General features: G+C 43.7%; 2 protein-coding genes across 6 annotated transcripts in view; both read left to right on the top strand.

Annotated features, from left to right (window-relative positions):
* PI4K2B (phosphatidylinositol 4-kinase type 2 beta) overlaps window positions 1–2,569 on the top strand; it is a 42,313-nt gene extending 39,744 nt beyond the window's left edge. Inside the window, exon 11 of the transcript XR_014264519.1 lies at window positions 2,473–2,569. The gene's annotated coding sequence lies outside the window, so the exon portion shown is untranslated. The remainder of the gene's footprint in view (window positions 1–2,472) is intronic.
* A 5,569-nt stretch (window positions 2,570–8,138) lies between these two features.
* Window positions 8,139–12,764, top strand: part of ZCCHC4 (zinc finger CCHC-type containing 4) — a 52,984-nt gene continuing 48,358 nt past the window's right edge. For 2 of the 5 annotated variants that reach the window (XM_082464574.1, XM_082464571.1), the window contains exons 1-3: window positions 8,144–9,592; window positions 10,365–10,483; window positions 11,218–11,300. In XM_082464574.1, coding sequence (XP_082320700.1) covers window positions 9,466–9,592; window positions 10,365–10,483; window positions 11,218–11,300 — 329 coding nt within the window. In that variant the 5' untranslated portion in view covers window positions 8,144–9,465. Of the gene's footprint in view, window positions 9,593–9,710; window positions 9,842–10,364; window positions 10,484–11,217; window positions 11,301–12,764 lie in introns of those variants that run through there. The other 3 variants (XM_082464570.1, XM_082464572.1, XM_082464573.1) reach the window with 3 other exon arrangements.

Below are 12,764 nucleotides of genomic sequence, written 5' to 3'. Positions count from 1 at the left end.
ATCTGAGGAACAAAATACATAACTTGGAACAAAGCCGTGTATGACTTCTGAGAGCTTTTATTCATTGCCGTGAGCTATTTTGCTTTTACTCAGTGTTTCTCATCTGAAGATCCCCAAATGTTAAGTGGGCCCATGGATTGAACTGTGAAAGTATATAACGAAAATACATTTATCTAACAAATTGCGTTCTTAATCAGCATCATTTTATTCAGTAAATTTTAACCTGCTTCAGATTCCATGTAAAGAGTTCTCTGAGAAAACAAATCCTTAAGCTTTGAAGTTTTTATTCTAAAGCTAAATAATACAATAGATTTAACTATTGTCTTTTTTGAAATACTGCAAACTTACTTATGTTCTAATATCGCTTATCTTCAATAAATAGAAGATAGGCCACAATTCTCATTTGGCTGAGTCTGAGATTGGAATAGACCTGTAGTTAAGTCCTGGCTCTGCTCATTAGCTCTATGCCCCTGGGCAGATCTTACAATCTCCCAGACCAGCTTTCTCTCCACGTGTAAAATACATGAGCTAATGCTAACTTCAAAGTTTTGTAACAAAGATGACATATAATGTCATTTCACGGATTTTGTGAAAAGTGTGGTACAAATTCTGTTACGGATTCAGTTTTTATCGGAGCAGCTGTCTGTGTGTGTTAGTGGCACTTTTGGATTTTTGGTTTTAGATGATGAAATAAAGCATACATCTGTGTTTATGGGTTTGGACTATTGCATAAATTTTTAGATTGGATATCATCTTTCCTGGAGCATGGTGACAGATTTGGAATCAAAGCCTATTTTAAAGTTTTCTATTGTGTGACACCCGGGGTTGATCTGGGGTTGAGAGGAAAAGGCACCTGAGGTCACTGGGTAATAGTGAGAGATTTGTCCGAACCTGACTCCCTGAGAAACTAAGTGACTTTTCAAAACGGTATTTGTTCAGAATCCTGACATCTGGTTCCAGCTGGTGAAATGCTAATCGGGCAGCTGGTGGCTGGTACCTCTGCAGGTCGCCTTGTGGGTTTTTTAAGACCTGAAAATGGAAAGCGTGTGATATCAAAAAGAAGCAGTTAATCTCTGTATGCAAAGAGATGTGTTTATTTTTCCTTTGACTCCAGGAACCCTGGTTGCTCCTCACCTCTGGTTACACAATTCCCACCTGACTGTTAAGGCTTCTGAAACTATTGAAGCTTTCAGAAACAGTAGAAAAATCAGGTAGCCTTGCCTTTCCCAGGAGTCAGAAAGTTGTGTAAACATTTAGGGCTGATCCCCTGGCTGCCGGAACTGGTTTAACCAGGTTCAGCAATGCTTGTGCCCAAACGTCTGTCAGGGTGAATAAGACTGCCTTTAATCTCAGTGTGGCTTTGGGAACAATCCAGAAAACTATTCTACCCTTCAAGTGTTTGTTTTAAACTGCAGCACTTACAGGTAACTGTATTTCAACCAAGGCACCAGTTTAGACCAAGGTCGCCACTGCCCTGGCATAGTTTCTAAGCAATGTAACATTCAGCTACGCCTACTCTCCGTGCTGTAGATGAGGAATTGGATATGCTTAATTCCCTCAGTCTCTTGCTTAAATGCTGCTCAATTACTGGGACAACATCCCCCTTAATATGTTTTGAGGGCAAATATTACTATCTTTATTTTAAAGTTTCGAAAGTCTGTGGCTCAGAGAGGGCAAGTAGTCATTGCTGACGTGGAAATTTGATATAATCTATAGAGGAATGCAGTAGAAAAAGCCTTTGACTCTGAATGAAGAGACAGAAAGGTAGCAGAATATGCCACTTTGGTTTAAGGATGATTTGGAGCTGAAGGCAATTGAGAATCAGCAGATATAAGAAAAGCTCGCTGCCCTCCCCTTATTTGCCTAAATGCAGAACATAATTCGTAAAGATGCCCTCCTCCCCGCCACCTCCCCTCTCGATCAAGAAGAACAGAAATAAATCACTATAGACAATTCTAGACCCTTATTTACCTTTAGTTTCCCCATCTCCTCGCCTTCCCACAATTTGCCACCTGTAGGAGCTCAAAGTCCTTCTCATGTCATGTCTCTAAAAATATACTGTTCTTTTGTCAAGATGCTGTGTAAGCCTAGGTTCTAACCACCTCTTTGAGATACTCACCTCTAAGTGCTCCCATGTGTATGCTTGACACACATGTTTATAAACGTCTGCTTGTTTTTTTTCTTATTAATCTGTTTTTTTGTTAGTTTAATTTGTAGGGCCTCAGCCAGAGAACCCAAGATGGGTAGAGGAAAGAGATTGTTTTTCCTTCCCTACAAGATCAACTAGATTCTAGTGGAGGTTCCATTCATACTTTGGGGAGGTTATTTGAGTTTCCCCTGTATGTATGTGTATATGTATGTGTGTGGGTGTGTTTACTTATTTAGTTAAATGTGCTACCACTTATAAAGTTCTTACTTTGCCATGTTCTGTGTTTTTCATGCTGTGTAATCATCCTCTTTTTTCTCCTCCAGATCTGCTCCCCGCTTTGCCCTTCTGCTCTATGCTCTGGGAGGCTGACCTTTATGGACGCCATCAAAAGTCACCTCCACATCTCATCTCTGGCTGTTGTTTTATTTTTTCCAGTAGGAGACACTGACAGACGAAAGATCTGAGGGCCAAAGGAGGAGACTGACGCTGACCCCAGCTTCTTCCCTGTGGGCCTGTCATGGTTAGCTGAGGCCCTCTGCTGAAGGCCATCGCTCTGTAGGGCTGTTCCTTCCATATAATTATTCTCTTTGGGTTTCAAGTAACTTCCTTGGCCCTGTAGACCTGGGGTGGAAATAACTTCCTGCTAGTAATAGCCCTAAGGGAATGCACTTTCCCTGGCAGTTTAACTTAACTCTGCCCACAACCTGGTAAACAGCCCCCTTATGAAGCTTCCTTCAATCACCCCATGTGAATGTGCCATCTGTTTCCTGCCAGGATCCTGAATGTCACACACGTGTGTTCATTTCATTCTTTCCGCAACCCAGAAGCCACGTGTATTATTACACATAGTACACCTGAGAAAGGCTCAGAGATGTTAAACAACTTGCCTGAAGTGACATAATTAATTTGTGAAGGGTGGAGCAGGATTCAAAGTGGGGGTCTGTATGGCTCAGCTACCCCCCGCATCAGGCTGAGCGGTATTGGATCACCTCTATGGTCCCAACCCCTTCCCCTTGTCCTCTTCTCGTAAAAAATACTTTGCCGGTCCTCTTGACCCTCTTAAAATGAAATTCATAGATAATGTAATCTAACTAAACACCTAATTTCAAATAAAATACACAAAATATTTTAAATTTATTTATTTTATTTATTTATCTTCGGTGGTGTTGGGTCTTCGTTGCTGCACACGGGCTTCCTCTAGTTGCGGTGAGCCGGGGCTCCTCTTCGTTGTGGTGCACGGGCTTCTCATTGCAGTGGCTTCTCTTGTTGCAGAACACGGGCTCTAGGCACACAGGCTTCAGGAGTTGTGGCTCATGGGCTCTGGAGCGCAGGCTCAGCAGTTGTGACACACGGGCCCAGCTACTCCGCGGCATGTGGTATCCTCCCTGACCAGGGCTCGAACTCATGTCCCCTGCATTGGCAGGTGGATTCTTAACCACTGCGCCACCAAGGAAGCCCACAAAATATTTTAAAATAAAAGGATGGTTACTTACAATAAAATATGTGTTTCACATGTAAATGCTCAGTATGACCACACTGTTACGTTATAATGAAGTTGTCAGGTGCACATACTTTCTTATAATGAATACACTTGGATTCAAGATAAGTAAGACAAAACTGAATTTTTCTTATATGACATTTTGAAATCAGAGCTAAATTAGGATATTTGTGTAAAATCACTGAGGTGGCTTAGATTTTGCTCAAAAATATTCACTCTCTGCCCTCCACCTCCATGGGAGAAGTGTACTTTTACTTTTCCACCCCTTGATTTTGGGCTTGCCAGTGTGGCCTGCTTTGGCCAAGTGGGAGAGCCAGGCAAGACTGAAATAAGGCGTGAAACGTGCTGTGCAGTGGGACTTGCCCTCTTGTGCCTCTGCCATTATCATGAGAAGAACGGCTCCCAGGTGTCTGCTGCCCCTCCAGCCTGGGCCCACGATGAGACACAGTGAGCAGACCTGAGCCCAACCCAAGCCGGGAGCAGGCTCAGCTGACCAAGTGTGAAGCAGGACCCCCCCGCTGAGCCCAGCCAAATCAGCCAACCCCCAGCTAACCCACAGATGTATGCGAGAGAATGACTTGTTTTAAGCCACTATGTTTTAGAATAGCTTATTATACAGAAATTGCTGACAGATAAGCAATGAAGGTAACAGCTTGAAAGGCAGATACAGATGGGGTGTACTGGGAATTCAGATTACATGAGTCACGTTGTTGTTGATCATGTGAGTTTTCCGCAGTGGTGAAGAATTTTTTTTTTTCTGGACAAAGCAAAGTATAATTGCCCCCTGATATACACAGTTGTTGCATTCCTGGCATATTCAGATATATTAAAACTGTAAGAAACTACTTTGTGTAAATTAAAGTTGGAGTGTAGATTCAAATAACTATAAACAGGTTACTCACCTACATAAGTGTCTTTCCAGACTCTAGAGGAAGTTGTGCAGGATTGAGAGTAGTTAATTCTTCATTGCACAGGACTGTCCTAACCATTACAGATCTTTTAGCACAGCCCCTGCCCTCCACATTCCAGTAGTGTCCCCCAATCACTGTCACAACCAAAAACACCTCCTGGCATTTCTAAAATGTGCCCCTAGGAGGTGGCACGGCCCTTGTTGGAATCACTAGATGAGATGACACAATGGTTCCTTCCAACTCAAACATCCTCACATTTTTAAAGTCTGATTTTAGTTGTCATTTAATCAGTAATATGTATTAAATGTCTCTTATGTGCTAGCACTGTGGATATAAGGATAATATATGATCATTGCTCTCAAAGGGCTTCCAGGGTAAAGGGTAGCACAAGCCAGCAATCAGGCAATTATAATGTAAAGTGATCATCAATACCACTGATGTACATTCAGTGTACACACAGTACACAATCTCAGTAGCTTATGCTACAGGAGGACATAAGAGGAGCATCTAACCTAATCTTGGGGCCCAGGGAAGGCTCTCCCAGAGGAGGTGATGTCTAAGCAATCATGAGAGCGGACTAGGTGTTAACCAAGCAAACAGGAGTAAGAGGTGAACAGATGAGGAGCAGGCAGCATGCGCTTTCCCGGAAGCAAGGACTAGGGTGGCCTATCTGCTGCAGAGGTTGCTGAAGGGGCCTGAGCATTGGAGTTGGAGGGATCTTGGTTCAAATCCTGCCTCATCTCTAACCCTGAGCCATTAGAATAACTGCTCACGACGTTCCAGGCACTTTGGTAAGTGCACTACATGAATCATCTCTTTTTATCCTCTCAACAGGACCTCATCCCTCTGTATACAGAATGAGAAACTGAGGCACAGAAAGGTTAAGTAACTTGCCTAACCTAGCAAGTGGTGGAGTGGGATTAGAAACAAGACCATCTGACTCCAGAGCCAACTTTCCTCACGATTACCCTACACAGCCCAACCTCCGATCCTGTTTCCTCACCTGTAAAGTGTATATAATAGTATAGCTCCCGCGAGGTGATATATAAATGAAACATTTATATATTTAAGCACCAGACACGGTGGTAGAATATTCTTTTTTAAATAGCTATTCAGATTGTAATCCTTCCATTTTCAAAGGAGGAGCATCATAGTCTGGAGAGCATACAGTACATGATTTTAGTTACAAATAACATTTTTGAAACCTGAAGTGCCATTACAAAAAAAAGAAAACCCTATTTTAAAATTAAGTTTAAGTATATATCAGAGAAAGCACAAAAAACAAGTGGCTTAAACAGACAAGAATTTACTGTCACATAAAAGGAGTTGAGTTTGATAGTCCAGTTTCTCCTATTTGGACCTCAGGGTCCAAAATGGCTGCTGGAGCTTCCATCATTGTATCTGCATTCCACCAGCAGGGAGGAGTAGGGGGAAAGAATAAGGAGATAAACCTCCCAGTTGAGTTGGTTCCCTTAAGAAGGACTCCTACTTAGTCTGGGCTTGGGACTGACAGATGGCAGGGTACAATAGCCCCCATCCCCCGCCAAAGCAGGAAACACCACGGTGCCGTCATGCACCATAGCTCCCTGTGCATCAGGCTGAGGCTGGACTCTGCCTCACTTCTACCCCTGCCTTCTCCTGCTTCTCTCACTTCCTTACAGCTTTCTCTTTCAAAAAATCACTTTCACAACAATCTCCATCCCGGGCTCTGCTTCTAGAAACCCCACAGTATGTTCTTTTTCAGCCAAAATCTGCCTCCTTATAATTTCACCCAGGTTCTACCGTGTTGAGTAATTCAGAATAAATGGAATTCTCTTCCATAGAGTAGCACCTTTATAGGTTGGAACATAGCTGTAAAGGAGGAATGTAATAATATGTACATATCATTTGGCTGTTGACAAAGAGCTCTTGTGTTCATTTCCTCATGTACTCGAACACTCCCTCTCCTTGACAGTAAATAGTGCTATTTTTTTTTTTTTTATTCACTGTTGGCTGCATTGGGTCTTCATTGCTGTGCGCCAGCTTTCTCTAGTTGTGGCGAATGGGGGCTACTCTTCGTTGTGGTGTGCGGGCTTCTTATTGCGGTGCACAGGCTTTAGGCACGCTGGCTTCAGTAGTTGTGGCGCACAGGCTTGGTTACTCTGCGGCATGTGGGATCTTCCCAGACCAGGGCTCAAACCTGTGTCCCCTGCACCGGCAGGTGGATTCTTAACCACTGCGCCACCAGGGAAGCCCAATAGTGTTATTTTTACAGACGAGGAACCTGAAGCTTAGATAGTGACTTCTCCAGTGTCACCTGGAAAGTAAACGGTGGGGCTCTCAGCAAGAAGGTCTCAAGACAAAACCTCAGACAAGGTGCATTAGTTTCCTAGGGCTGCTGTGACAGAGTGCCACAAGCCAGGTGACTTCAAACAACAGAAATGTCTTCTCCTACAGCTCTGGAGGCTGGATGTCCAAAATCAAGGGGTCAGCAGGGCCATGTTCCCTCCAAAGTCTCTAGAGGAGAAGGAGCCTTTCTTGCCTCTTCCTAGATTCTAGTGGCCCCAGGCGTTCCTTGGCTTGTGCCAGCATAACCCCAATCTCTGTCCACCTCTGTCCTCACGTGGCCTTCTTCTTTATGTCCTCTCCCCTTCTTATAAGGACATTCTCATTGGATTTAGGGCTCACCCTAATCCAGTATGACCTCATCTTGATCATTAACTAATTACATCTGCAAAGACCCTAATTCCAAATAAGGTCACATTCAAGGTTCTGACTGGACATGGATCTTTGGGGGACACTATTCAGCCTACTACCCATAGGATTTTAACTTTCAGAAGATTTATTTATCTCCAGGTTTCATTTGTATGTGTAGACAAGGAACAGTCACTTTCACGCACGTAAATTCATGCTCTTTTTTGCACCTTGCTCCTGGCTCTCTCTCTGGAGGGACATATGCAGGCAGGGAGAAACGTGGAGGGCCAGCCCCTTCAGCCTGCTGATGGTATGGCTGCCGGGGTCCATGTCCTCTGGCCGGCATTGGCTTCTAAAAGGCCTCCTCCATCAGGGCTGCTGTCTGTCGTGTCCTGGGATGCATGCCAAGCCCGGTGCATCAGAAATGACCAGTGAATCTCAGTAGCTTATTGAAAGGTGTCCTTACTTTCGGGGTGTTTGGTTCAGCAGGGTTGTTGCTGTTTTTCAAAGATGTGCGGAAGGCTACACGAAGCCCCTCTGTGTCCAAGTCCTTCCCCAACCAAGTTGTTACAGTTAAGGCTTTTCAGAGGTGGGAGAGGTCTGCTCTCAGAATTTAAAGCAGAGATCAGAAGTCAAGGGGCATAATGAGTGCCTTAGTCGGTGCAGGCTGCTATGACAGGATTCCGTAGACTGGGTGTCTTAAATAACAGACATTTATTTCTCACAGTGCGGGAGGCTGAGAAGTCCAAGATCAAGGTGCCAGCAGATTCAATTCCTGGTGAGGATACTGTTCCTTGCTTGTGGATGGCCCCCTTCTTACTGTGTCCTCCCTCACATGGCACAGAGAGAGAGAGAGAGAGAGAGAGAGAGAGAGAGAGAGAGGGAGGGAGGAGAGCATGCGCATTCTGGTCTCTTCTTATGAGGGTACTAATCCCATTTTGGGGGCCTACCTTCATGCCTTCATTTAAACCTAATTATCTTCCAAAGATCCCACCTGTAACACCATAACATTGGGGGGCAGGGCTTCAACATATGGACTTTGTGGGGGGACACAATTCAGTCCATAGAAGTGACCCTGTCAGCAGGGGAGTCAGGATCCAGAACAAGAGAGCAGAGACTGACATGGTAAAGTCTTTTGTAGGATTCCTTTCTTGTCTCCCCTGACAGTTTTCCCCTTAAAGAGAAGTGGGTCTGTGTGCTGATTTTGGGCAGCAAGGCAAAAGGCAGCTGAGGAGACTGGGTTCCACCACAAGGGCCGGAAGGGCCAGATTGGATGGAGGGGAGCAGAGCAGGCAGACTGACAGGGATCGTAGCAGGGAGAACGGAGAGCAGGGTTAGCTGGTCTTGACTGGAAAAGGGCATCCAGGCATATTAATGAACAGATATATCCACCTGATATTGTGCTGTGACCACAGAGCATTAGTTGACATTCTTGGCTGTGATAGATAGAACCAACCTCATCTCAAACTGTCTTAAGCCGACAGAGGAGTTTGTGACTCATGTAACTGGAAACTTCAGGTATGGTTGGATCTAGGCGCTCACATGGTATTGTCACACATGCCTACCTCCTAGTTTTGCTTTCTCCTTATTGTCTTCTTGCTAAGGCAGGTGCTCCTTAAGTGGTGGGAAACCACCAGACACTTGGTTGCCCCAGTGAAGAGTGCTTTTGTGATAGACTGTGTCATTGGCTCCAATTCTTCACCCCTTTCTGACCTATGCCCTTTGCCATGTAACTTTGCAATGTTTGACCACATGACTTGCTTGAGCCAAAAGAATGAGGTAGAAGTGACAGTGGCAGCTCCGAGCCTAGACCGTAAGAACCTTGTCTGTTTCTCCTAGCTCTGTTGTGCTTCTGTCACTCCCATGAAAGAAATGTGCCCAGGCTGGCCGGCTGGTTACAGCAGGAGGATGAGAGACACATGGAGCAGAGCTGAGTTACTCTTGCCAAGGTGAACCTAGATCAGCCGGTCACTAGACACATGACTTAGCTCAGGTAAGATTAGAGAGCTGAACCCCTCAGATACATGAGAAATCACTGAGATGACAACATGGAACTCTTATGGCTTCTTTCTCAGACATTCCAGCAGAAGTTGGGTTTCGGGGCGTGACCTCTGCCCCAGTGGCCGAAGCTCCTCCTAGGAGAGAGGGGGCGCTCTGAGTCACGGCGGGTCATGGCGGCGCTCTTTCTCAGCCTCTTTGTTTCGGACTGAGGCTTTCGGGACGGCGGCGGGAAGATGGCGGCCCCCAGGGAGCGGCTTGGAGCCGTAGAGGCAGAGGGGAGCTCGGGTCGCCAGGGGAACTCGGGAGTCGAGGTGGTGGTTTTCTCCGATCCCGCCCCGCCCGCCCCGCTGTGCCCTCACGGTGGGTCCGCGTCTGGGCTCAGCCTGGCTGTCGGGAGCCAAGGGGCGTGGGTGAGCCTGAAGGTGCCATGGGCTTTTAGGGCTCCCGGATTCAGATCCGCCTCTCTCCCACCGAGTGTGATATCTAGAAAACGCTCCGGGAAGTTGTGGTTTTCCACTTACTTAAGAAACCGTCATAGAAAGTCCCCACTATTGTGGTTTTGGCTTTACGGCTGTTACATGTTTTTTGAAGGAACGAGGCAGAGGCTAGGCAAAAAGGATATGTGTTATTGAGTAATTCCCGTTGCCAAGTACTTGAAGATTTCATTTGTTGATTTACTGTCTTTTCCATTAAGATTAAAAAAACGTTAGGGAGCCCGATAGAATGAATTCTTGCTTAACTAGACCCAGTTTTTCTTGGGGAGAGAGAGTGTGTCCAACTCTAAAAGCTCAGATTTTCACTGAAAGGATAACTGAGCGGAGGTGGCAAAGTGCTCAGTTGTTTGGACTCCGTCTTTGTTGTTGTGTCAGGACCCAGGCCGTTCACCATGTGGGCTGCAACTGTCCTGACAATAGCATTTTCCTTCTGGAGAGACCAGTTTTCAAAATTTATTTCTTAAGTAGTCTTTGCCTGAATGTTGTGACTTTGGGGAAAAAAAATTATTAAACAGAGTAGTGCATTTAATTGTGACAAATTGTGCATAAAATTGAAACAAATTTTATTTAAAGGGGATGAAAACTAGGAACTTGAGGTAGATGACTGTTTGACTTATTTTTTCCTATTCTGGAACTAGGACCCACTCTTCTGTTTGTGAAGGCGAACCAAGGGAAAGAAGAAACACGGAGGTTTTATGCCTGCTCAGCTTGTAGAGATAGAAAAGATTGTAATTTTTTTCAATGGGAAGATGAAAAGGTATATGAACTTTTTGGATATGTATATATATATATATTTTTTTTTAAATTGTTGATGTCATTTCATTGAGAATGTATGAGATAAATCTCTTAAGAGATGAAGATACCATGTTTTTTTGGTTTGAGAGACTGGAGTTTATATTTACTCTGAACTTACTCTGATTACTGATGTCTTAAATTACTGTCTCAAAGTCTGACTTCCCTTTAAGGCTTTCTGAGGTGTTAGTATTGGTTTTGCCAATATAAATTTCTCCCTAAAGAGTGCAGGTCATGATCATTCCAGGAAGTGCTTTAGAAAAACACTTTTTGGGAAGCATTTGCATCGACCATCCCTTATTGCGCTACTGGATGACTGATGAAAGCACTTAGAGATACAGTTATGAGCTTGGAATTCTCTTGGACTCAGCTCCAATTAAAGTTTCTGAAAGTTTTGACTAGAAAACTTTCAGCTTTGTTAGGTTTGTTGGAAAACAGTCTGTATGCCACTCTTCTGTAGACTCGTTAAGATCACTCTCTGTGAATTAATCCCTCAGTGCTTTAATATGTTGGTTATTGTTTCAAACTGCTCTAGAATTTTCCCAGGTTAATGTGTTTTGTTTTCCCGTGGAATGAATGCTTGTTTACAGCTTAGAGTTGCTCGAATTTCTGGCCTCTTGATGGCAGAATGCGATACCAGTTTTTCTAGGATAGTAGCAAGTTGATGGTTTATTAAGTTTATTTTGTACTCTGTTTCAGTTGTCAGGAGCCAGACTTGCTGCCCGAGAAGCTCATAACCGAAGATATCAGCCTCCTTTATCCCGTTCGCAGTGTGTGGAAAGGTACTGATGCCATGTCATTTTAATTTATTATCCTATTGTTGTTTTTTCCCTCTGTGCCTTTAAGTTTACTTTCAGTAATTAATTTCTTTTTATTGTGGTAGAATATATATATAAGATAACATTTGCCAATTCAGTGGCATTAATTACATTAACAGTGTTGTGCAGCTATCACCACTATATGTTTCCAAACGTTTTCATCACCCAAAACAGAAATTCTGTCACCAGTAAGCAATAACTCCCCATTCCACCTTCCTCCCATCCCTGGTAACCTCTAATCTACTTTTTGTCTCTATGATTTGACCATTCTGGGTACCTCAGATAAGCGGAATCATCAATATTTGTCCTTTTGTGTCTGGCTTATTTCACTTAGCGTCGTGTTTTCAAGGCTCATCCATGTTGTAGTATGTATCAGAACTTCATCCTCTTTATGGCTGAATGATATTCCTTTGTATCCATGTACCACATCTTTTTATTTTCATAAATTTATTTATTTATTCATTTATTTTTTGGCTGCATTGGGTCTTCATTGCTGTGCGTGGGCTTTCTCTAGTTGCGGCGCACAGGCTCTAGGCATGGGGGCTCAGTAGTTGTGGCTCGTGGGCTCTAGAGCGCAGGCTCAGTAGTTGTGGCACATGGGCTTAGTTGCTCTGCGGCATGTGGTATCTTCCCGGACCAGGGCTCGAACCTCTGTCCCCTGCATTGGCAGGCAGTTTCTTAACTACTGTGTCACCAGGGAAGTCCCTGTACCACATCTTGTTTATCCATTCATCCATCAGTGGACACTCAGGTGTTTCCACCTTTTGGCTATTGTGAATAATACTCAACACATGTTGGTGTATAGATATCTGTTTGAGCCCCTGTTTTCATTTCTTTTGCATATATACCTAGGAGTGGAATTACTGGATAATAGGATAATACTATGCTTCGTTTTTGGAGGAACTGCCAACCTGCTTTCTTCAGTGGCTGCACCATTTTACATCCCCATCAGCAATGTATGAGGGTTCCAATTTTTCTATGTCCTTGCCAACACATTATCTTCTGTTTTTTTGATTATAACCATCCTAGCAGTTGTGAAGTGGTATGTCATTGTAGTTTTGATTTTCATTTCCCTCATTATTAATGATGTTGACCATCTTTTCATATGCTTTTTGGCCATTTGTATATCTTCTTGGAGGAATGTCTATTCAAGTCCTTTGTCCATTTTTAATAAGGTCGTTTGTCTTTTTGTAGTTGAGCTGCAGGAGTTCTTTATATGTTCTAGATATTACACTCTTATCAGATGATTTGAAAATATTTTCTCTCATTCTGTAGATTGTCTTTTCACTTTCTCAATGATGTCCTTTGATACACAAGAGTTTTTAACTTTGATGAAGTCCAGCTTTCAATTTTTTTGTTGTTGTTGCTTGTGCTTTTGGTATCATAGCTAAGAATCCATTGTCAAATCCAATCTCATGAAGATTTACT

Source organism: Balaenoptera physalus, assembly GCF_965194825.1.
Source record: "Balaenoptera physalus genome assembly, chromosome: 5".
Lineage (NCBI taxonomy): Eukaryota > Metazoa > Chordata > Mammalia > Artiodactyla > Balaenopteridae > Balaenoptera > Balaenoptera physalus.
The sequence above is the reverse complement of the archived record's forward strand: the minus strand, read 5'-3'. Positions and strand labels throughout refer to the sequence as shown.